The 25,840-nt window shown below is 43.7% G+C and overlaps 1 protein-coding gene across 1 annotated transcript; it reads right to left on the bottom strand.

Moving 5' to 3' along the window:
• Positions 1 to 5,495: 5,495 nt before the first annotated feature.
• On the bottom strand, positions 5,496 to 7,136 carry LOC123430471. Its single transcript, XM_045114343.1, has 2 exons — positions 6,511 to 7,136; positions 5,496 to 6,380 (listed from the first exon to the last, which is right to left on the bottom strand). The coding sequence occupies exons 1-2, from the start codon at positions 6,564 to 6,566 to the stop codon at positions 5,651 to 5,653; spliced, it is 786 nt and encodes a 261-aa protein (XP_044970278.1). The 5' UTR covers positions 6,567 to 7,136; the 3' UTR covers positions 5,496 to 5,650.
• Between the last annotated feature and the right edge of the window lie 18,704 nt (positions 7,137 to 25,840).

The following is a 25,840-nucleotide window of genomic DNA, read 5'->3' as shown; positions in this document are numbered from 1 at the left end:
ACTACTACTACTACTACTACTACTACTACTACTACTATAGCTAACCGTTAGCAATGAAGTAAAAGTAGTAAACACATGACGTTGCATCTCATACAATAAATTAAGACAACTCCTATGGCTCCTGTCGGTTGTCATACTCATCGACATGCAAATCATGAATCCTATTACAATAACATGATCATCTCATACATAACACATGTAACATCAGAACTTTGGCCATATCACATCACATGTCAAACCCTGCAAAAACAAGTTAGACGTTCTCTAATTGTTGTTGCAAGTTTTACGTGGCTGATTTGGGTTTCTAGAAAGAACGCCTTCTTACCTACGTGACAGCCACAACGATGATATGCCAAAGCTATTTACCCTTCATAAGGACCCTTTTCATCAAATCCAATCCGACTGGAGTGGGAGAGACACACACCTGCTAGCCACCTTTATGCACGGTGTGCACGTGTGTCGGTGGAACCTGTCTCACGTAAGCGTACGTGTAAGGTCGGTCCGGGCCGCTTCATCCCACAATACCACCGGAAAAGAATAAAACTAGTAGCGGCAAGCAATTGACAAATCATCACCCACAACCTTTTGTGTTCTACTCGTGCATAGAATCTACGCATAGAAAACCTGGCTCGGATGCCACTGTTGGGTTATGTAGCATAAATTCAAAATTTTCCTACGCCATATTCAGATCTTCCTATGGAGATACCAGCAATGAGAGAGGGATGAGTGCATCTTCATACCTTTGAAGATTGCTAAGCGTAAGCGTTGCTAGAACGCGGTTGATGGAGTCGTACTCGCGGCGATTCAGATTGCGGTGTGATTACGATCTAGTGCCGAATCACGGCACCTCCGCGTTCAACACACGTGCAGCCCGGTGACGTCTCTCGCACCTTGGTCCAGCAAGGAGGAGGGAGAGGTTGGGGAAGATCTCCGGCAGCACGACGGCGTGGTGTCGATGGAGAGACGAGGTCTCCCGGCAGGGCTTCGCCAAGCACCGTAGGAGAGGAGGAAGGAGGGAAGCAGGGCTGCGCCGAGGGAGATGGAAAACTGTGTGCAAAACAGCCCCAAAACCCTCTCTATATATAGGAGGAGGGGAGGGGGGTGCCACCCCTAGGGTTCCCACCCTAGGTGGTGCGGCAGCCCCCCAGATGCAAGGTGCGGCGGCCAAGGCAGGGAGAGGGGGTGGCGCACCCCTTGGTGGGCCTTAGGCCCACCAGCGCCTAGGGTTTGCCCCCTCTCCACCTCCTGCGTCTTGGGCCTCTATGTGGGAGGCGCACCAGCCCACTTTGGGATGGTTGCCCTCCACCTTTTGGACCACGCTGCCTCTTGGGGCTGGTGGACCCCCGGAACCATTTCCGGTGGTCCCCGTACGCTATCGGTGACGCCCAAAACATTTCCGGTGTCCAAACCCATCCATCCTATATATCAATCTTTACCTCCGGACCATTCCGGAGCTCCTCGTGATGTCCGGGATTTCATCCGGGACTCCGAACAACTTTCGGTAACCTCGTATAACATTTCCCTATAACCCTAGCGTCATCGAACCTTAAGTGTGTAGACCCTACGGGTTCGGGAAACAGGCAGACATGATGATCTTATTGGATGAACCTCTTCGGCCAATAACCATCAGCGGGGTCTGGATACCCATGGTAGTTCCCACTTGCTCCATGATGATCTTATTGGATGAACCATTATGTCAAGGATTCAATCAATCCCGTATACAATTCCCTTTGTGTGTCGGTATAGAACTTGCCCAAGATTCGATCGTCGGTATATCTATACCTTGTTCAATCTCGTTACCGGTAAGTCTCTTTACTCGTTCTGTAGCACGTCATCCTGTGACTAACTCCTTAGTCACATTGAGCTCATGATGATGTTCTACCGAGTGGGCCCAGAGATACCTCTCCGTCATACGGAGTGACAAATCCCGATCTCGATTCGTACCAACCCAACACACACTTTCAGACGTACCCGTAGTGCACCTTTATAGTCACCCAGTTACGTTGTGATGTTTGATACACCCAAAGCACTCCTACGGTATCCGGGAGTTGCACAATCTCACGGTCGAAGGAAAAGACACTTGACATTAGAAAAGCTTTAGCATACGAACAATACGATCTAGTGCTATGCTTAGGATTGGGTCTTGTTCATCACATCATTCTCCCAATGATGTGATCCCGTTAGCAATGACATCTAATGTCCATGGTCGGGAAACCATGATCATCTATTGATTAACGAGCTAGCCAACTAGAGGCTTGCTAGGGACACATTGTGATCTATTTATTCAAACATGTATTACTGTTTCCTGTTAATACAATTATAGCATGAACAATAAACGATTATCATGAACAAGGAAATATGAGAATAACCATTTTATTATTGCCTCTAGGGCATATTTCCAACACATATGGGGTCTTAGTTTTTAGATTGCAAAGATAGATCGGCTTTAATGTGTGGCACGTGGTATTGATGGTTTCAATCCGAAGCTAGTAAGAAGATTTATAGTCATCAAGCATGCTCCTTGTTGTGTTTGTTCTTCCCCTCCGCCACACCATTTTGTTGAGTGGATTATGTCGTGGCATATTGGTGTTCGACCCCCCTCCTTACTCAAAAACGCATCCATGATGTAATTCCTTAACTCATTGTCATTGTCAATTTGAATTGCCATGATCTTTTGATTGTGTTGACGTTGAGCATCTTTGGAAAATTTGATGGTGCCATGTGTTTCATCTTTAGTCTTGGGAAAGAACACCCATGTATATCTTGTATAGTTATTGACAATCACAAGGCAAAACCTCGAGACACCTAAACTATCATAAGATGAAGGTTCAAAGAGGTCCAAATGAAAGAGCTAAAAGGCCTCATCATTTTTATGATAGTCACTTTTTTATCCTTCTTTCATGTAGCTTTCCGGCAATACAAACACTACAAACTCGCCCTTTGTCAAAAGTCACATTGTTTAGTCCAAGAATGTGTTAGCCCTTTAGAAGGGATTGTAAATTCTCATAACCATGTGGGCTAGCCTATGACACAATTGCCACCCACATTAGCCTGAGTTTTCTTTTGAGAAATCATCCACATAAAGGTTGTCTTCAACATGCCAAAGAAAGAGAAATTTGAGATTATCTCTTCTTAAGACCGTCATATGAAATTCACATAATCATAACCAACATGTGTCAATTGAATAGTGGAACGTAAATTGTAGTGGAGGGGTTGGACAAGTATGACTTCCGTAAGTGAAGCATCACTAGAGATTACCACCTTTACCAAAACCAATACCTTGATGTTTGAGGAGGACTTTAAGTGCATCAACGAACTCCATGAGCATATCCCTCTATTTGGTCATATGATTTGTGCACCCACTATTGATCGCACGTTGAGTTCCACCGGATGAATAGTCCTACATGAATCAAGTCTTGATTTATAGCAACTCATTTTTGAATGGGTCCTACAGTGTTAGAAACATTTGTCTTAGGAACTCAAATAGTTCAAGCATAACCAACATACTTAGTGCCAACGAATTTAGCACATGGGTACCCTCTTGGACGAGGGATCATCAAGTTCCTCCTTGACAAAGCATTCCTTTTCATTGCTTGAAAGGTCATTTAAGCTCTTTTCACCTTAGATACAAGATAGAAGGCCCTTCTCGACTTGAGCTTCCAAATTCGCCTTCTCCTCAAGGAGTGATGCATAGTCGAGTGAAGAAGTATATCCATCATCATTATATTAATGTGAGGAATGGTGGTGAGTGATTTAAATATAATACCGTTAAGTTGAGCATAATACCTCGTGAGAGCTATGAGCTCACCCTTGACAAGATTAGAGCTTTTCTCACGCAGCGTGTAATCCTCAAGGGGTTTACACATAGTCAACTTGAAACTTGGTATGTTTAGGTTCTTCAGATCAATTCAAGGGTTTAACGAAGACGACTCCGGCCGTAGGTGATCGTCCTTAGGTACTTGCACACTAAGACTTTCCGACTCTCATTGACATGGTTAGGTCGACTCCGGTATAAAAGCGATGACATGTCATTCTAGCGACGATAGTGGTGGTTCGGTGGTATAAGGACATCGATGTAATTATTATTATGTTTACAATGATTCGTACTTCTGATGACAAACCTTTATATAAAAGTGATCCCCACTACTTTAATTATCTCAACACATGCATAATTCCACGCCATCAGATTTGTTGTAGCTGTTAGATTTACTAGCTTGATCCAACCCATTAGTGTCCGTGTGATCCAGGAATTTTCAAGCTGTTTGCCCGTGATTTTTCGATTCAGAATTTATTTGCCCGTGACCGAAGAGTCCAAACGAGATTTTGTTAGCGACGGCCGCCGCGCGGAATCCCTGATTCCCGGGCTCAGAACAAGCCCACGGGCTTGTTTAATCAGGCTGGCCCACGCTTTTGAAAACAAACTAGTAATTCCGGAAAGCGAACGCCGGAAGGGCCCACTCTAAGCTAGCGTAGGCGAGAAAAGGTTAAGCTGGAGGTGAAAGCAGGTGGGCCCGTTGCCGGCGCCGCTACAGCCTACAGGCTAGTAGTAGCACCACCACCACTCACTAATCACACTGTTGGTCGTTCACCGCTGAGAGACGAGACCGTCTTCGTCGTGTGCTTTTCCAGCCGAAAAGAAGGGCAAGCAAGAAACATCAATCATGCACGCCTACAGCCTACTCGTACCACAAACCTTTAGTTTACGGAGGCAGATCAGAGATCAGTTCAGATTATGCTATGCTATGTTATGTTATGTTATGTTGTTATTCGCGCCGTGTTAGAGCTGTAGTAGTCCTTGCTTTCCTGCAGGGCCGTCTGCGCGCCAATATTCTAGCCTCGGAGCGTACCACTCTCCTCTCCGGCATATGACTCGCTCTCGAGAATGTGGTGATTGAGACGGCCGAACCTTCCTTCCTCAGCTGTCCGGCACACCATCTGCCCTCGAAATGGCCGTTCCGACGCTCCCGAGGTGCGCGCGCGCACTGCATTTGCATGCCCGGCGCGAGCTCTCGCCGGGAAAGGCACGTCGTTTTGACCACCGGCCGGCGGGCGGGCACTGTCGGATTCTCAACCTTTTTTGGTCCTTAATTGGGCTGCTCGTGTCGTGGTACGTCCGCAGACTGCAGTCCCGCCCAACGGCAGGCAGGGTTCGTATGGGTTCTCTACTTGATGCCGATCACACGTACGCGCATTTACCTCCATCCACTGAACCGGCCCGAGTAAATGCAGCCGAGAAGAGAAGGGCCAGGAAGATCAGGCCGTCACGCGGGGCCCTGCACCTGCACGGGGGTTAGCCGTTGCGTCGGTTGCTCTTGCTCGGTACCTACCACAGCACTTTCGCTTTGCCGGCTGGCGAGCGCAAATGGCACGCAGCAAAAGCAAGATGCAGAATCAGAAGCAGAAGCACAGCAGAGGACACAATGCACCAACCAAACCAAACGCCGCGCGCAGCCAGAACCTCTGTACGTACGTGCATGCTAGTAAAAACTACTTAGTAAAAACATGGTGCTCGCTGGCTGCTCTGAATTTGTTCATGCGTGATATGACATCGACAACAACACAAGTGAAGTGAGAGATGACAAAGGGAAAACGACGAGGGGTGAGTGAGTGAGTGAACGGGTGGGAAGCAAACTAACAAGGGAAGGAAGCTTCACGCCATTGCTACGCTACCCGACGACCGAGGCTCCGCCCGCTTCCTCTCCCGTTGTTGCGTCTCCGCCACCGCCACCGCCGCGTCCTCCTCGCCCTCCGACTCCGACTCCGCCAGGACCATCCGGCGGAGCGGGCTGGGACCCAGGCGCCGGCGCTTGGCCGCCGTGGCGTGCCGCCGCCGGATCACCTCCATCTGGTTCCGCCGCCGCGTGGCGCCCTCGTCCACCACGAACCGCCGCATCAGGTGGTCGTCCGTCAGCGACTTGCCGCGGAACACCGGCCGCCTCGCGCCCTCCCCGCCGCCCGATGCCCCGCGGTGCGGCTCGGCGCCCGGCGGCGGGGCCACCAGCGGGTTCACGTTCGCGCACCCGGACGCCGACGCCGACGACGCGCGCGGGTAGCTGTAGCTCCGGCGCGGCGCCACGTCGCCCGGCTGGAAGTAGAGCGACGGCTCGTTGTAGGAGGAGATGGGCGCGCAGAGGCAGACGCGCGTGAACGACGCCGCCACGTTCAGCGACGACGACTTGCGCAGCCTCCCCGGCCCGGCCGCCGCCGCCGATGCAGCCTTGCCGGTGGCCGACACCCCCGCCGCCGCGGCCGCCTTCGTCGTCGTCGGCGCCCCCGCCGGCTGCTTCCAGATGAGGAGCAGCAGCTCCACCGCGCGCTGGTACCACGGCGACTTCTTGGACAGGCCTCTCGACCTCGCCGCGCCGCCGCCGTCTTTCGATCTGCATGCAAGCCATCGATCACTCACGTCAGCCGACGCCAACTCCAGAATTGTGACCACAACAAAACATGAGCGCGCGCGCGCACACGCGAGCTAGCTCACGGGATGGCTGGCTGGGAGGGTGTGCGTACCTTGGTTGCTGTGTGTTCTTGGCCATGTTTTGCACCAAGAGGTGGTGGAGGAACATCTGGGCCGGCGCGCGCGGGGGGAAGACGAGGAGGAGTTGAACAGAAGTCACATCAGGGTCAGGTTGTCACATTCCTACTGGCATGCGGTGTGAGTGAGAGGATCCGTGGTCATGCACCGGGGCTGGAGTTCGTTAAGTTAAGGCCTCGAGAGGATCAGGGGCAGTTTGGTCTGGTTGCTCTGGGTTGCACTTGGAGTACACCGCAGGAGCATGTCAAACTTCTCTGGAGGGAATAAGCCTTTTTTTTTGGGGACCATCCCGAAACTTAACTACGGAACGTCAAGACCCAGCTGATCAAGATCAAGCATATATGTACCCTGTGGTGGGGGAAAGGAACTGAATTACTCCATCCTTATCGAAATATAAGACGTTTTTTTGACACTGTCATGGTTCAAAAAACATTTTATATTAAGTTCCAGAGCAGTACTACTGAAGATTTGATGATGGCATGTAGCATCTCACTGAAAAGTGCATACAACTGATGTACTCTGTCCACCAAGTCGGCATGAGCCATCGATTTTTAAGATCCAATGGCTGATAATATTATTTACTTGCTTAATGTTGGTGCGGGGCTATTATGGACCTTTCACTTCTACAAAATATTAGGAAACAGATTATAGTGCGTTAAAATCTCAAAGGCAAAATAAGGAAACGCATAAATATTTATGATTAATGGTGGTATTTCTTTCAAATTTGGTTTCATTACAACTTCACAAAGCAACGAGACGTGATGATTTTTATTTGCTAACATGTGCATTTTAGTAGAAAAAAATAATTGCAACTATCAATCACAGAATCAAGTCTTTCCACCCACGGCCCTCCTCCTCTTTACCATCCGGCAATTCGTCAGTGGCTAGAGGAGTTTGCATTTCATCTCTAGCGACGAGTGGCTATCACGGTCTTTAAAGTTTGGTATGACGATGGAGTTTGGAGGTATCCATTTCTTTACTTATGGTCCATTGCATCTTTTAAGCCTCGACGTGCGGCGAACAATCGAAGAAAGAAAATAGATGGTACAATTTTTAAACGTAATTTTATATATATATATATATATATATATATATATATATATATATATATATATATATATATATATATGTATATATATATATATATATATATATATATATATATATATATATATATATATATATATATGTATATATATATATTGGTTGTTATGTATCTTGTTCTATTTCCATTGTAATCTCTATTTATTTTTCTTGAGAACATTCAATTATAAGATGCCTGTCCGGTGTCTTTTCTTGAAAAAAGTATTAATCACTCGAGAGAAAAATAACTTGAGAAGCTTTTATTTAGAAATTAGAAATTAGAAATAACCATTGTAGATATCACATATCCCTATTTTAAGTACATACTATAAATATATATATGGATTAATCATGTAAGTAATTTAGACAAACTTCATTTCTGCCAATTGTACCACGCCGCACATATACATAATTTATGAATCTTTTTCCTTTTTGAAATGAGATATAAATATTTTCAATGGACACATTTAAGTACAAAACAAAATCCTTGGACAAGTAAATATATCACCTGATATTTTCTACGAACATAGTAGGACATTTTACTTTGAACCAACATGCATAGTATATATGAAAATTAACTGTATGTAAGGAGAGAGCACCAATTCTGACAAGATTTTTTTATAGTTGACAAGAACACCCTCTATCCCTCTTGTAGTTGCTACATTTTTATAGACGTTTTTATGGCATGAAAACTTCCAAATCCATCGTGTGCCATGATAGTATAAAAAACACCAAACATAATAGAAAAATACACCATGTTCATAGACCACCTAGCGACGATTACAAATATTGAAGCGAGCCGAAGACGTGCCACCATCATCGCCCTTTCTCATTGGAGCCGGGTAAAACTTGTTGTAGTAGATATGCGGGAAGTCGTGGTGCTAATACTCAATTAGATCAGCGCACGAGAACATTAACCGCTACCAACAAAGAGAAGCGTGAAGACACATCAATAAAGACCGTATCCACGGGGATCCGTTGAAGACCAACACTGAACAAATCCCACGACATCAATCGGAGACACACTTCCACATGTTCTCTGACAATGCTAGACGCATTGTCGGGACATGGGCTAGACATGAAGGACGTTATCCCATCTTCTGGGAGCCGTTACCGCCTCATCTTTTGGAGGAGGATACAAACCCTAATCAACCTTTAAAAACAGCTAAAAACGAAACGTGAACCCTCTCGCCGACAAGGGTCGAGATTCATCGTGCCTCCATGGCCCTAAGGCCGCCGGAGATGACGCGGCTCAGCGGCGACACTAATGGAGGTGGCGAAATCCTAGTTATCCAAGCAACCGCGAGAGAGAGGCCAATAATTTACCTTTGGGTAATTGATGGTACGGTCAAGCTCTCCTCTTGTGTCCTATGAAGTAAGTGTGAGTTCTTAAAATTTCTAGGCACTTTGAAACTTAAAGGGCTTATTTACCTCGACTCAGGCAAGGATAATATTAAAAAAATCCCTTGGTCACGTAATTGTTCCCTTCTTCCTCCACATGTAGGGGGTATTAGGGTTTTTGCGCCTTCGCGACTGTCGTCGGTCTTCTTGGCCTCTTGCGGCCCTTGGGTCTTTGAGGCACACCAGACGCGGGATCCCAATATTTGCTTTAGGTAATTCTAGTGTCTTGGTTGGCAGGACGTTCCAGAATTAGAATAATTTCCTCCGTCCTATTTATATTCTCGTGGTGCACCTAGTGCCATGACGGGGTGAGCGAGGCATGGCACTTCTGATCTACGCTTATCATTGTCACTGACGGTTGCTATTATTGTGCGTTGGGCCTCTCGGTCCTTAGCCCAATGAATTTTTGAATGTATACTACAAAATGATTTGTCCAACTCCCGCGAGGGAGGGGCGATGATGGCAGCGTGCTTTCAACACACGCCAATGCTTGCTATCACTGATAGGTGGTCCATAGGTGACGAAATAATAACTGAATCAGTCTATATCATTCTCCTTCAACATAGGTATAGTGTCGTCCCCATATGATTTATTTTTCTTAATATGTTGTTTTTATTTTCTTATGTTGATTGTCAGGGTTTTTTAATGGGAAATTGTCGATTTTTCTTATGTATATTGTTATTTTATTGTTGTTAATATGGTTTTTTTGTAAAGACTTGGTGTTGCTCATCATCAACGGGTAAGTCATGCAGTTAAGCTCTCTTATGTCTTTCCACTCGAGGACCAATGTCCGTATGGCCCAAGAAAACCTTTGCGCGCCTCCATTATCTTTTGGGAGGCTTACACTCCATAGAAACTGTCAACTCAGACTGTCCCTTAGTCCGCGGTCTGACTTAAGTTTAGAATCCAAGATGATTTGTATCTATTTGATGCTATATTTTATATTGGTAAAGAGTTTTTTTCTTCAGAAAAAGTGTCAGTGGACTTGGTTGTAATTTTTATTACTCCTAGTGATCTTTGTAGAAATTATTATGACTTGCTATCAAAAAAATGTTGTTCCTCATGATTGCAAAGGACTAGTCACCACTTCTAGAACATAAGGGCATCACCATCACGGACCCTCAAACCTCCCGCATCCATTTGGATCGTGCGATACACACGTGTTTCATCATCCAATGCAGGCATGTGTTTGTTCGCGGGCCGGTCCAGATGTCCTTTCCCCACAAATCGAAAACAACCGAGGGTGCTTCGCGCGAGTCTGGACCACTGCCACGCACGTGTCCGACAACTATAGCCCACCAACCCCCTTTCCCACCAGAGATTTCAGCGCATCATTCATGCTAGCCCAGAGCGGACGCGGCCAAGAGTCGTCATTGAAGGGCCGCATCAGCCGAGAGCGCCGCATACGCATTCTCTTCGCATTGAAATGGCATATGTCTGCCTGGCTACCTCCATTAAATCAGAGTGTGTGATAAGGAACCTACCCTGATGCCCTGAGCACCACACATTTTTCCATGTGCCATTGGACAATAAACACCTCTCCAATTCATCCCATGCACCCACCCGCTATTTAAACATGCCCATGGCACCCGCAAGAACCAAACCACACTTCCACTCTCCATCACCTCCTTGCACCACACCTGATATGGCCTCCGGCTCCAAAGCCTCGTGGGACGACCTCTCCAGCGAGAACAAAAAGGAGCTCTCCAGCATTGCAAACGACCAGGTGGCCTGACGAGCTATCGAATACAGCATGGCTTGCCGATAAGCTCTCTGAATCTAGCGCCACCATTATCCTTGGGTCGTCCTTGTCCGCTGAGGCTGGCCACATCACGAGCGATGGCAGCAACATTTCCGGTAGTGGGAGAAAGAAGCCATGTTCGAGGAGGTTGATGCGTCGGTGCCATAATTTGACTAGCGCATTGATAGATCAAGAATTTTTCATGTTTTTCACAATGATGTCTACTTGGTCTCATGGGATTTTTGATATTCTTCGGATGTTTATAATGCTAATCCAATAAAAGAGAAGAAAATCTACTTTTCCCATAATTGGTAGGAAATGTTATTTTGGAAGGAGGGCAAGGGAAATTGCTAGAAATCAAGCCAAATGGAGCAACTTTACAAAAGAAAGTAGAACCAACAGGCGCATCAGAGCAAATGGCAGCGTTCCACGCGGCCGCAAGAGCTCACATGAGCGGTCATATGGACTGCCAACAGTCCTCCTCTTCAATTTAAGCAACTTTGGTAAAGGGACCACGGGGAGAAGAGAACCCTAGCCGCCAGCACACCATCCAGAACAGGAAAAGAGAGGATCTGAAGAACTAATGAAGATCAATGTAGTTTTGGTTCTGTCATCATCATTATCACCTCCTTCACTATTGTAAGAGCGATTGGAATTTGTAAACTCTACTCCATCTCATATAAGATCAAGACTATTTTTGTACCATGTAATCTCATTGTGGATACTCCCAATATTATCGATAGGGATTTCATGGTTTCTACCTCTGTTGTGATTGACTCCCCTCTTACGATATGTGAGTAATCCCCAGAGGTGTGGGAGATGTTGGTAGGTGGTAATATTGATATGTGCATATCCTATATTTCATCATTTGAATTCGTAGTATATGATCTACTAAGTATGTTGTTATATTATGGTGAACTCTATGCGTGTTGTCCAATTTAAGGTCCCACACAACATGATCTCAAGACCTACACATGTAACACATATTGTTTAGGAACTTGTGACCTCTCACGTGACAAGTGGAGATATCTATGAGAACTGAAGAAAATATGAGAACACGGTGATCCACTCAACTTAATGCTTGGTTTCAGTCTTATGACCATAATTGTATAAACGACCACTCTATGGCAACACAGAAGCATGGCCATAGAATGAAATGTAACCCCTAGGGGAGGAGTTTAATAACCGTAGGGAAAACCGCCTACAAAACATTTATATAAAATGCTATGAGTACAATACAAGGTAACTCGTATTACCATCACACTGACACAGTTCATATATTCTTACCATGAACTAAAATCTCTCCGCACATTATCTCTTAATTGCAAGAAATACAATCTATATTTTCATTCTTGTCATTTACTTTCACTAGTTGATTTAGTAGACACTTTTAAACCCTCTTTATATTAGTATATTCTTGTTTATTGTTTATCGAGGACAATAATAGTATTTGTAGGAACTCAAGCAGTTACTTCGCAAGAACTGTGACACCTTGTGTGTGATAGAAACGCATCCATAAACACTCATTTGTTTGGATGATTAATCATTGGGATACATCTGCGAAAGTGCTACACTAACTTGTTTGGTATGCACGTACCAAGGCATTTTCCGGCGCCATTGCTCGGGGGCTAAGCGCAGAGTATTTGTTTCGTAACTATTTTTTGCAAGTATTGTTATTGTAGATGCTTCCTGTAACTCATAGGTGATCTACTAGTTCAGGAAGAATGTATTTACCAGATTACATTTGTCGTTTTCCTCAGGAGCAGCAAACTTATTAATAAAAAATACAAAAATAGTGAGAGAGTTGAGCTTAACACTTTATACGTAGAAATGACGATTACTCAAAAACCCAAGAATACTATTATGGATCACCGTGCTCCAGTACTTATTTCAAGATCTCCTATAGTTTATCCTACTAATTTTGCTCAATAGTATTCGATTGGATGTGATCTTATTGCAGAAATTATAAAACATGCCTTTGGAGGAAATTAAGAGGAAGATCCTCAAGCACATCTAATGATGTTTCACACTTTATGTGGGACCTTTAATTAAATGATGTCTCATGAGAATTTGTCTTATTGAGACTCTTCAGGTTTTCTCTTAAGGTTGATTCTGAGAAGTGGTATAATCGATTGCCTTAGGAAAGTATAACCAACTAGATTATGTATACTAAAAAATTCATGGCTAAATTCCTTCCAAACTTGAAGATTACTAAATTAGGAAGAAACCTCACCTTGTTTGTTCGAGAAGACAGTGTAACTCTATATAAAGCTTGGGAGAGATATTCTAAAAAATTAGACCTTATGCCCTAACCATGGTTATGCTAAATATGTTATACTACACATGTTTTACAATGGAACTAATGATGAATCAAGAATCGATTTAAGTGCAGGAGGACAATTCATGCCATTAACCCTAGAAGAAGGGAAAGAGCATATCGAAAAAATTGTATCCGCACACAAGCAATGGAGTATTGAGGAGCCCATCAAACAACGTGGAAAAGTATATCATATGTAAGGCATGGAGGATTTCAAGAAGGTTACTCAAGAGAAAGATAAGTCGGTTGAACAAGTTATAAATGAAAAAGTGGATCTATTTAGTATTTATCATCGGGAAAATGAGCTTCAAGAGACGATGAATAAGTTGAAATTCCATCAAGACAACTTCAACAGAGATGTTCAAAGGTGTATCTATAACAATGAAAAGGTGATAACATATCTCTTAGGAGAGGTAGATTAGTTAGTCAAGCGGTAGAGAATCTTGATAAACACTCTTGTATGATAGAGACTCAATGTACTCAAATATCTTAGATGCAATATTTGATTCTTGCTCAATAGATCATGTTTCTACTAATGAAATATCTACTCGAAGTGGTAAAAGAACGTAGGATCCAAGAGGACTGGAATGGTATGAAAAAGAGCAAGAACAAAGAAGAATTGAGAGCCATAGCCAAACCCAAGAGAATAAACAATTGCATTATTGGAGAGGAAGAACCTGACGAACAAGTCCATCAAGATGCCTAGGGATATGAAGTGGAAGATGACAAATAAGTTGACCATGATGCTGAAACACTTGATGTTAATGATAATGAAGAAGAAGAGACTCCGCAAATAGAAGTAGAGGAATAATCAAGGGTGGAAAAGAATAAACAACCACCTCATCCAACTAAATAGGATAGTGCTCAAGCTACGAAGAACAAATATAACGTAAGGAGAAAGAAAAATATAAAGGTAAAGTGAAGAAATATCTTCCTTATCCTAAGGGTGTGAGAGCTCCTTCAAATGATGTATTATATTCTTCCTTTATGCAAGCAAGAGCTGACCTTAAATTGTCAATGCATGTGACTGCCATGTTAAATATTCCTACTTGTGGTAAGTTCATGTGTGATGTTGTCAATAATAAAAGGAGTATAACTCTGAAGGAACACGTTGCCACAATAACAGAGTATCCATTTAATAACAAGATACCCGAAAAACTGGGAGACCGGGGTATACCCATGATATCTTGTTCCGTTGGTAATCTTGATATTAATAATGCTCTCTATTGTGTAGGAGCAGCGGTGAGCGTGATGCCTGTAACTCTTTATCACAAATTGAATTTATCTAAATGCATACCCACATGCATAACCTTGCAGATGACATATGTTAGGGCATATTTACTGCTAAGTGATTTTGGTGATTGATGACAGTACCTCAACGGACTAATCGTGTGCATTGAGCATTTCAGATAATACATGACAAAGGCACAAGACGTTTCGGCACCCCTCCGTGGATTAGAAGCACGATGGCTTCTACGGTTCTCTTCGGTGGTTTTGAGTCATAGGAACGCCGTACTATTAAGAGAGGATCCATGTCGGAAAGGTTTGGGTGGAATCAAACTCTCACGCGCACATTTTTATCTCCACCTCTTATCCCTTGCTGCTGTGGAGCTCCCCCTTGGTCTTTATCTCTCTCTTGGCAAAAAGGCTCTAGCGGTAGTACCGCTAGTGAGCGGTAGTACCGCCCCCTGGTTAGCGGTAGTACCGCTGTCCTAGTAGTTGTGCTACGTTGAAATTTTTGCGAAGACTTTCTCAGCGGTGGTAGGCCCAATAGTAGCTCTTGCACTACCTTGGGTAAAGCGGTAGTACGGCTCTAGTCCTAGCGGTAGTACCGCTGGGGCTTGCGGTAGTGCCGCTGGGGGCAGCGATAGTACCGCTCTGTTCGTGCAGTAAGTGGGGGTAACAGTTGGTTTTGTTCCCCCACTATATAAAGGGTTCTTCCACTCCGTGAACCCTATCTTTGACCCCCCCCCCAAGGCTCCATTGTTGCTCCCTAAGCTCATATGTGCCCGATCTCTCTCCTTAGCCAATCAAACTTGTTGATTTCCTAGGGATTGGCTCAGATGACCAAGATCTACACTTCCACCAAGAGAAATTTGATTCCCTCAACTAATCCCTTGTGGATCTTGTTAGTATTGGGTGTTTGAGCACCCTAGACGGTTGAGGTAACCTTGGAGCCACATTCCATTGTGGTGAAGCTCCATGGTCTTGTTGGGAGCCTCCAAGCTTTGTGTGGGGATAGCCCCAACCTTGTTTGTAAATGTTCATCGCCGCCTTCAAGGGCACCTATAGTGGAATCACAGCACCTTGCATTGTGTGAGGGCATGAGGAGAATACGGTGGCCCTAGTGGCTTAATTGGGAGCATTGTGCCTCCACACCGCTCCAACGGAGACGTACTTCCTGTCAAAGGGAAGGAACTTCGGTAACACATCCTCGTCTTCATCGGTTCCACTTGTGGTTATATCTTACCTTTACATTGTGTATGTTATTATTGTAGAGTATTTCTTACTTGCTTGTTATTATTGTAGAGTATTTCTTACTTTCTTTAGCGGTTATAGTTGGTAGCATCATATAGGTTGCTCTCCTAGTTATTATTTTAGAGAACCTTTTTGTTGCTAACCCTAACTTGTTAAGAAAAGCTAAAAATTGGTAGTTGCCTATTCACCCCCCCTCTAGTCAACTGAAAAGGACGTGGATGTCGCCTAGAGGGGGGTGAATAGGCGCTTTAAAATAGTTAAGGTTTAGGCTTGAACAAATGCGGAATAAAACTAACGTTTAATATGTCAAGCACAAAACCTACAAACAACTAGGCTCACCTATGTGCACCAACAACTTATGCTAAGCAAGATAAACAACTAAGTGATAGCAAGATATATTACAATAAACAATATGTCTATCACAAAGTAAAGTGCATAGTAAAGGGTTCGGGTAAGAGATAGCCGAGGCACGGGGAGACGATGATGTATCCCGAAGTTCACACCCTTGCGGATGCTAATCCCCGTTAGAGCGGTGTGGAGGCACAATGCTCCCCAAGATGCCACTAAGGCCACCGTAATCTCCTCACGCCCTCGCACAATGCAAGATGTCGTGATTCCACTAAGGGACCCTTGAGGGCGGTCACCGAACCCGTACAAATGGCAACCCTTGGGGGCGGTCACCGAACCCGTACACGTGGCAACCCTTGGGGGCGGTTACCGGTACCCGTACAAATTGCTCGGGGCAATCTCCACAACCTAATTGGAGACCCCGACGCTTCCCGGAGCTTCACACCACACTGATTGAGCTCCGAGACACCACCAAGCTTCTAGGACGCCAAAGCATCCACGAAGAACAATATCAAGGGTACTAAGTACCAAAGGTAGTAAGCTTCTCAACTTCTCACTTCCACGTATCACCGTGGAGAACTCAAACCGATGCAACTAATGCAATGGCAAGAACACACGAAGTGGTCAAGTCCCTCACACTCAAATCCCTCCACAACAACAAAAGCTATGGAGAAATATGAGAGGAAGAACAAGGAGCTCACAAAGAACTCCAAGATCAAGATCCAAGGGGTTCCCCTCACATAGAGGAGAAAGTGATTGGTGGAGATGTGGATCTAGATCTCCTCTCTCTTTTCCCTCAAGAACAAGCAAGAATCATTGGAGGGATTGAGAGTAATCAAGCTCTAAGAATGTCAACAATGGAGGTAGAACAAGAGCTCAACGGATGGATAAGGCCAAGGGGGAAGAAGACCCCCTTTATATAGTGGGGGAAAGAATCAGACCGTTACCCCCACTCTCTGCCCGAGCTCCAGCGGTACTACCGCTGGCACTCCAGCGGTACTACCGCCAGCTAGCGGTACTACCGCTCGCACTCCAGCGGTACTACCGCTGGGCCCCTGGTAGTGCAAAGGCACTACCACCGCCAAGAAAGTCTTCGCAAAAAGGTCCGTCCACGAACAACCGCTAGGCAGGCGGTACTAAGCTCCTGGAGCGGTACTACCGCTGACCAGGGGCGGTACTACCGCCAGCCAGCGGTACTACCGCTAGGGCCAGCGGTACTACCGCCAACTCTAGCGGTACTACCACTAGGTCCAGCGGTACTACCGCTAGATCGAGCGGTACTACCGCTCGCCACTGAAACAGCCATAACTTTCGCATACGAGCTCCGAATCGAGCAAACCCAAGCTTGTTGGATTCAGGAAATCTTAAGACCATGCGGTTATGAATATGCCAAAGATATAGAGATGTGAGATCTCTATGAATGAAGAACCGGCAAAAACTCCAACATCGAAAACATCATAGTAGATGCATATGGACTCCGTTTTCGATGAACTCGAGCTTGTCACGAAGATGACCATAAGCTCTAAAACTCACAAAGAGAAACACCAAACAAGAACCAAGAAGTATGATGCAAGGATCCAAATGGTTTGAGCTCTCAACGAACGATACGATCAAGCTACTCACTTGAGAGCCCCCCTTGATAGAACAGCAATCTATCCTAACCAGAAAACCTATCAAGGGCAAACCTATACCTTGCACCTCGTCCTCTTGAGCTAGATGATGATGATCTTGGCTTCCTCAAGATGGACCACCTTTCTTGATTGTGTTGGCTTGATGAAGACTAGTTGATTGCTCCCCCATACTCACTATGGGTGAGCCACTCTTCAGCATATCTTCACAAGTCCATTGCCACCACAATGGACGACAAGCTTCAAGCATGCTATCTTCGTGCTGATCCACTTGAACTTGCACATCGCAATCTTGATGACGATCACAACTTGACGTCATACTCCATGGGTTGTATGAGATCTTCCCTTTGACGCAAGCCCATGGAAACACACCTAACCCCCACATAGAACTCTCACGAAGACCATGGGTTAGTACAGAAACACGTAATGGACAATGCTTACCATACCATGGGATCACTTGATCCCTCTGGGTACATCTTGTACGCTTTGTGTGTTGATCATCTTGATTTACTCTTTGTCTGAGATCTTGATCAACCATTGATGATGATCACAACTTGACGTCATACTCCATGGGTTGTATGAGATCTTCCCTTTGATGCAAGCCCATGTAAACACACCTAACCCCCACATAGAACTCTCACGAAGACCATGGGTTAGTACACAAACACGTAATGGACAATGCTTACCATACCATGGGATTACTTGATCCCTCTCGGTACATCTTGTACGCTTTGTGTGTTGATCATCTTGATTTACTCTTTGTCTGATATCTTGATCAACCATGTGTCTCTATGACCATTCTTTGGATAATACCTTGAATACCATCTTGGTCATCATATAAACTCCTTGAACCCAACTGATGGACTTCAAGAAGTGCCTATGGACAAATCCATACCATGGGATCACTTGATCCCTCTCGGTACATCTTGTACGCTTTGTGTGTTGATCATCTTGATTTACTCTTTGTCTGAGATCTTGATCAACCATGTGTCTCTATGACCATTCTTTGGATAATACCTTGAATACCATCTTGGTCATCATATAAACTCCTTGAACCCAACAGATGGACTTCAAGAAGTGCCTATGGACAAATCCTATAAATGTAACTTAAGGCAACCATTAGTCCATAGGAATTGTCATCAAGTACCAAAACCACATATGGAGATATATGCTCCAACAATCTCCCCCATTTTGGTAATTGATGACAACTACTTCAAGAGAGTTTATATAAGGAAATAAGCATAACCAACCGCACACATACAAAACAATAATGCATGCGTGTAAGATGTAAATGCTTATGCAATAAAAGCAAACCCCTCTAAACATATCCAAAGTAAACTAAACTCTCTAAACTTCTCCCCCATTGGCATCGATTGCCAAAATGGACGAAAAGTTTAGAAAGCCAATATATTTGGTGGTCCTCCAAAAAGTGTGTACTTCTGAGCAAATGAGTGCAAAGAAATACACAAATACAATGATAAGTAGTTGGAGGAAAACAAACTATATTGAGGACCCAAAGATTGCAAATAAAGGAATCGTATGCCACAAGGACATACCAAAATAGAGGCAAGCAATCAAAAGATACCGGATGGAACAAACAATCATATGGTCCTTCGAACCACATGAATAAAAGATATTATGATAAAAGCAACGGAGTGTTTTATCAAAACTAGAGAAGCTCCCCATGATTTGTGCACTAATAAGAGATTTTTGTATATGATACAAGTGCACAAAATAGGATCGTTGCTCCCCCAAAATTAATAAAAACACACAACGGGTGCAAGAAGAAAGATGAGACAATAAGCAAATCTCTTGCACAAAACAAGTGGTTGAGCAATATGTAAAAGAAGCAACTTAAGATTAGGCTCAACCAAAATAATGTGTGTGAGTCATGGCAAGGCACTTGAGAAGACTACGATAAGGATGCACATTACTCATCAACATAGTCTTGATGAAATGAGACACAAAGTGCAAGACATATCATTCCCACACACACCTACTAGAAAATGGGTTCACAAGCTTACTAATAAACAAAATAAGAACCAACGCTTGTGACAACCCATGGTGAAGATAGGAAATAAGAACCTTGTCAAGAGAGGAGGGATACCAATCGAAATGGCAAAACCCTCATCAAGACAGGCATGAGGAAAAATTATCTTCACGGCCAAAGAGTGCATCTTGTCAAGAGAGGAGGCATACCAATCGAAATGGCAAAACCCTCATCAAGACAGGCATGAGGAAAAATTATCTTCACGGCCAAAGAGTGCATCAAGATGTAGGAAAATAAGATACGCACTCAAGACAAATCCTTTCACGAAGCCACCAAAAACTGAAAAAGGAAATGCAACGGTGGGCGTAAAAGAAAAGAGGATATCAATTAGAGATGTAACTTCTCTCATGTGTAAAAGCTTCTAAGTAGAAGACAATCATGATGATATATATATCCACAAAGAAGAATGTACACACGAAATGGTTACAAGAAGGAACAAACTAGATATCCAAAAGGAAGTCATAAACATATCAATAAGATCTTTTGCTTGGAAGCATAGCACATGGCCTAATATTTTCTTATTGTACAATATGAACTTCCAACATACGAACATCAAAGACATCCCAACTAGTAATAAGACATCATCGTTAGGATGCTTTGAGAGAGGAAACAAGTACTACAAGAACGAATCAAGAGATTCATGCCATGATGCACCCTGCAAAGAAAAGACAGGGGCGCCTTTGCAAGAAAAGAATGCATGAAGTAGATACTTGTTACCGAGACAACATTGGATTGATGTAGTAGATAGTTGTTCTTTGATCATCCTAACTTGGCTCCAATAATCACATGGTTTCAACACCTTCCTTATAGGTGAGCCGAGCATCCAATGCATCTCCAATTGTTCCTGGAACAACAAAACAAACAAAATGGTGCCCAAACTCATTGGGACCAAAGAGTTAGAAAAACCGACAATACATAGGACAAACTCCACATACAAATGTGCATATAGATATGAATTTGAATTTCATGCACACGTTAGCCATTTTATGACAAGGTGAAGTTTCCCCTATATATTGGGTCAAAGAAAGAAAGCATGCCAAAGGAAATACATATAGTAAATATGCATGCTCAAGGCTTTCAAGAATCCAATCAACATATAGTTGATACGATACCAAAAGACAAGGTATCAAGTGATAACAAGATAGCAAATGAAAAACTATCACTTGAGGGATATCAATTAAAATATTCAACAAGGCATGAGGTATCCATTGACACATGCCAAATAAAAAGGAAACAAGATACCAATTGAAGGAAAACAAACACGAGGTATCTAGTTTCCAAAAGAGAGCTAGGTTCCAACAAACCAAACCCTCGACAAATTTTCATGATGGCACAAAGCATCATAAAGAGCAAGACTTGCCTCCCATCAACATACACTTGATGGGGATCAAAAGATTTTCTGATGGGCGAATAAAGAGAGTGTTCTAAAGAAAATAGGATAGCTCCCCCATGGGTTGTGCATTATATAGAATTTGCATTTAAATACAAAATGCACAAGATGGGATCATCACTTTCTCTATAACTATAAAAACACTAGACAAGTTAAAATAGATCCACAAGAGGCAAGGAAGACAAACGAAACACAAAATCCAATGTAAAGATGATTAGCAATTCCTACCACATGATGGGAATACAAATTGTCAAGGACAAGAAGTATTTTGGAAATGATACTCATTGGTAGATCGCAAATATATCCAAGATCATCTTTATCCATAAAACGCAAGCAAATGACACTTGTAGAGCAAACATGCCACCTAGGAACAAGATAATTTCCAATATCAACACTAAGTGGCAATACCTCAAATGTACACATTCTCTAGGCTTGTAATATGCACATAGCATATTACTCCCCCATAATGTGATAACCCAACAATATTAACAAGTGGCAAACGAAAAACCAACAAGAGATAATTAATGGACCATTTAGAAATTGAATTTCTCATGAGTAAGACATACCACATAGAAACTAGATAATCTTGAAATATCAATACTAAGTGGTATTCCCCATGTATACACATTTATAGGATCGTGAGGTGTGCAAAGCACCTCACTCCCCCATAGTGAAATAATACATTAATCTCTCACAAGAGCCAATCAAAGATACAAACAAGATGCAACAAGGCTCAATACAAGACTCACATGTACATGATAAGCAAACCAACATACACATACTTGGTTATTTAACATAAGCAAGTTGGAAGCATAACATGTACAAACACATGCAAGGTACAAAACCACAACATGCAAAGGGGCAAGCAACTAACAATGTAAACAGTTTAAGTACAAGTTACCGTAAGGAGGCACATTGGATATAAGATAGAAACTCGATAATCCAAATGACTTGGCTTGAGAAAATATGAATGATGAAGACCCCTTAATTCTTCATTATGTATCCAAGTCTCTAATGTCCTCCAAGTTCACCTATTGATCAAGTTTGAGCTTGTTGGTCCCCAACCACGTTGGGTCCTAAGAGGTTAGTCACAATATGCTTGGCAACCCAAATGGTACTTTTCTTGACACCACTTTGAGTACCAACAAACTTGGAAAACACATTGCCAACCTTATCCTTCCCAAGAGAATAGATATCATCAATAATGATTGGGTTGGATAAATTACCTCTCGTGCAAGAAGAAGCGAAGTGACCCTTCTGACGACACAAGTAGCAACATCTACCATTTAATTTCTTCCCTATTGATTTCTCAACATGAGGAGTGTTGGATTGGGTCTTATTGGGAAGGGGCCTTTCTTCAACTTGTAGTTGAGTATGTGAGTGCACTTGTGGCCTCTTCCCTTGTTGCTTGTGACTTTGGGGCTTCTTCTTTAGTGGGCAAGATCTAACATGGTGCCCTTCAATTTTGCACTTGAAGCAAATAATCTTGGCCAAATTCTTGACTTGTTCTTGGCCCTTCTTCTTGAAGCTTTTGGACTTCTTCTTCTTGTTGGAGTTGAATCCAAGTCCATTTTTATCATTCGGGGATTTTTGTCCACACAAGACATTGTTGAGTGTGGACATCCCTTCATGACTCTTTTCCAAGTCTTTCTTCAAGGAAGTGACTTGGGCCTTGAGCTCTTTGATTTCCTCTACATGGTTAGTATCAACACAAGTACTAGAGGAAGTATAAGCTTCATTGTTAGAGCAACAAGGCATGGAAAGTAATTCATCACAACATGTAGCAACATTATGAGTAGATGAATTACAAGGACTAGCACATGGCAATATAGCTTTTTGACTAGAAGTAGTGCTAATGTCCACATGAGACTCACTCGAGGTTACCTTGGTAGTAATAGCCTCATGAGCTAATTTTAGCACATTATGGGATGCTAGAAGATCATCATGAGAGCTTGTGAGGATTACATGGCTTTCTTCCAATTTCCCATAATTGCTAGATAGCAACTCAAGTTGAGCCCTTAGCTCAACATTCTCCTTTAAAATGGATGCTTCACAAGAAGTAGAGTTAGTAGCACAAGCATCATTAATAGCAATAAGAGGAGAAGGCACCTTGGCAAGCTCTTTAGCATATGAAGCTTCAAGTTGAGCATGAGACTCGGTGAGTTCGATGAGCGAGCTCTTAATAGCCCTTGAGCCATTTCCGAGGTGCTCATAGTCCTCAAGGAGTTTAGCATGTGCAACTTGAAGCTTATCATTTTTAGTTCGAAAATCATTAGCCACCATGAGAGCTCTATCATAGGATCCCTTTAATCTAGATAATTCTAGAGCAAAGGTTTCCTCAAGAGATTCCTTGGTGGTTTGTTCATTATCAAGAGCTTGAGATAGCTCTGCGATCTCATTAGCGTAATCACGCTCATGACCTTGCATTGTCTCAATGGTGGCCTCATGCTCCTCAAGATGAGCTTCCAACTCCTCAATGTATTTCTTGCCCTCAGTGGCAATAGACATGATTTCCAAGAAGTTGGAACAAGCAAGTTTATTCTTATAAAGAGATTTAAAAATCATTTCACCCTTAATTTTTAAGGATGCAATGTTATCACTCTCTTTATCATTATCCTCATCCCCATTATCATCAACATCATCATCATGAGATATATTGGAATTCAAAGTAGGAGATACCTTTGAAGCCTTAGCCATAAGGCAAAAGTGAGTCACAATAGATGATGATGTAGGATCCCTTGAAGCATCATTCAAGGCCACATCTTGTTCCATGGAGTGATGAATTTCCTCTACATTGTTAGCACAACAACTCGAGGAAATATATACATTTTTATCATGGCAACAAGATATAGGAGGCATATCATCATGAGATTTAGACAGGCAGTTTTTACATGATATGCACGGACTATCAACACAAGCATGTGAAACATTTAGAGTGCTCGAAGTGTTAACGCCCAAAGATGAAGCATTGCAATAATATAGTGATGAGGGATCATCAACAATAAACCCACTTTCATTATTGCAATGGTCACCACTACTCACCATATCATTACCTTGTGGCAATCCAAATGTAGGTGAAGTAGATGAAGTTGAGAAGACCACACGACCTGAGGTGGAGGGAGAACAATCATCCCTGCAAATCTTGGACACACCATATTTGTCTTGAAGCTTTGTCCACAACTCATGAGCATCCCGGAATGGCATGAGTTGAAATATAACTACATTGCTCAAAGCATCAAAAAGCACATTAGAAGCTTGAGCATTGAGATAAGAGTTTTTCTCATCCTCTAAAGATATACTTTGAGAATCCTTTGGAGGAGAAAAACCCATATCTACAATTCGCTCTAAATTTGGGTCCATGACCCTTAAGTGATTAAGCATGCGAATTACCCAAACATCAAAATTTGTGCCATCGAAACTAAGAGTGTCAGTGAATCCTAAACCCCTAGTCGACATCCTTACTCTCTAGGTGGTTAAACCTGATAAAGAGAGACCTAGCTCTGATAGCAATTGAAAAGGACGTGGATGTCGCCTAGAGGGGGGGTGAATAGACGCTTTAAAATAGTTAAGGTTTAGGCTTGAACAAATGCGGAATAAAACTAATGTTTAATATGTCAAGCAAAAAACCTACAAACAACTAGGCTCACCTATGTGCACCAACAACTTATGCTAAGCAAGATAAACAACTAAGTGATAGCAAGATATATTACAATAAACAATATGTCTATCACAAAGTAAAGTGCATAAGTAAAGGGTTCGGGTAAGAGATAACCGAGGCACGGGGAGACGATGATGTATCCCGAAGTTGACACCCTTGCGGATGCTAATCTCCGTTAGAGCGGTGTGGAGGCACAATGCTCCCCAAGATGCCACTAAGGCCACCGTAATCTCCTCACGCCCTCGCACAATGCAAGATGCCGTGATTCCACTAAGGGACCCTTGAGGGCGGTCACCGAACCCATACAAATGGCAACCCTTGGGGGCGGTCACCGAACCCGTACACGTGGCAACCCTTGGGGGAGGTTACCGGTACCCGTACAAATTGCTCGGGGCAATCTCCACAACCTAATTGGAGACCCCGACGCTTCCCGGAGCTTCACACCACACTGATTGAGCTCCGAGACACCACCAAGCTTCCAGGACGCCAAAGCACCCATGAAGAACAATATCAAGGCTACTAAGTACCAAAGGTAGTAAGCTTCTCAACTTCTCACTTCCACGTATCACCGTGGATAACTCAAACCGATGCAACTAATGCAATGGCAAGAACACACGAAGTGGTCAAGTCCCTCACACTCAAATCACTCCACAACAACAAAAGCTATGGAGAAATATGAGAGGAAGAACAAGGAGCTCACAAAGAACTCCAAGATCAAGATCCAAGGGGTTCCCCTCACATAGAGGAGAAAGTGATTGGTGGAGATGTGGATCTAGATCTCCTCTCTCTTTTCCCTCAAGAACAAGCAAGAATCATTGGAGGGATTGAGAGTAATCAAGCTCTAAGAATGTCAACAATGGAGGTAGAACAAGAGCTCAACGGATGGATAAGGCCAAGGGGGAAGAAGACCCCCTTTATACAGTGGGGGAAAGAATCAGACCGTTACCCCCACTCTCTGCCCGAGCTCCAGCGGTACTACCGCTGGCACTCCAGCGGTACTACCGCCAGCTAGCGGTACTACCGCTGTCTGTAGCGGTACTACCGCTGGCACTCCAGCGGTACTACCGCTGGGCCCCTGGTAGTGCAAAGGCACTACCACCGCCAAGAAAGTCTTCGCAAAAAGGTCCGTCCACGAACAACCGCTAGGCAGGCGGTACTAAGCTCCTGGAGCGGTACTACCGCTGACCAGGGGCGGTACTACCGCCAGCCAG

Source organism: Hordeum vulgare, chromosome 2H, assembly GCF_904849725.1.
Source record: "Hordeum vulgare subsp. vulgare chromosome 2H, MorexV3_pseudomolecules_assembly, whole genome shotgun sequence".
NCBI classification, from domain to species: domain Eukaryota; kingdom Viridiplantae; phylum Streptophyta; class Magnoliopsida; order Poales; family Poaceae; genus Hordeum; species Hordeum vulgare.
Note: the sequence above shows the minus strand (reverse complement) of the source record. Positions and strands in the feature narration are given on the sequence as shown.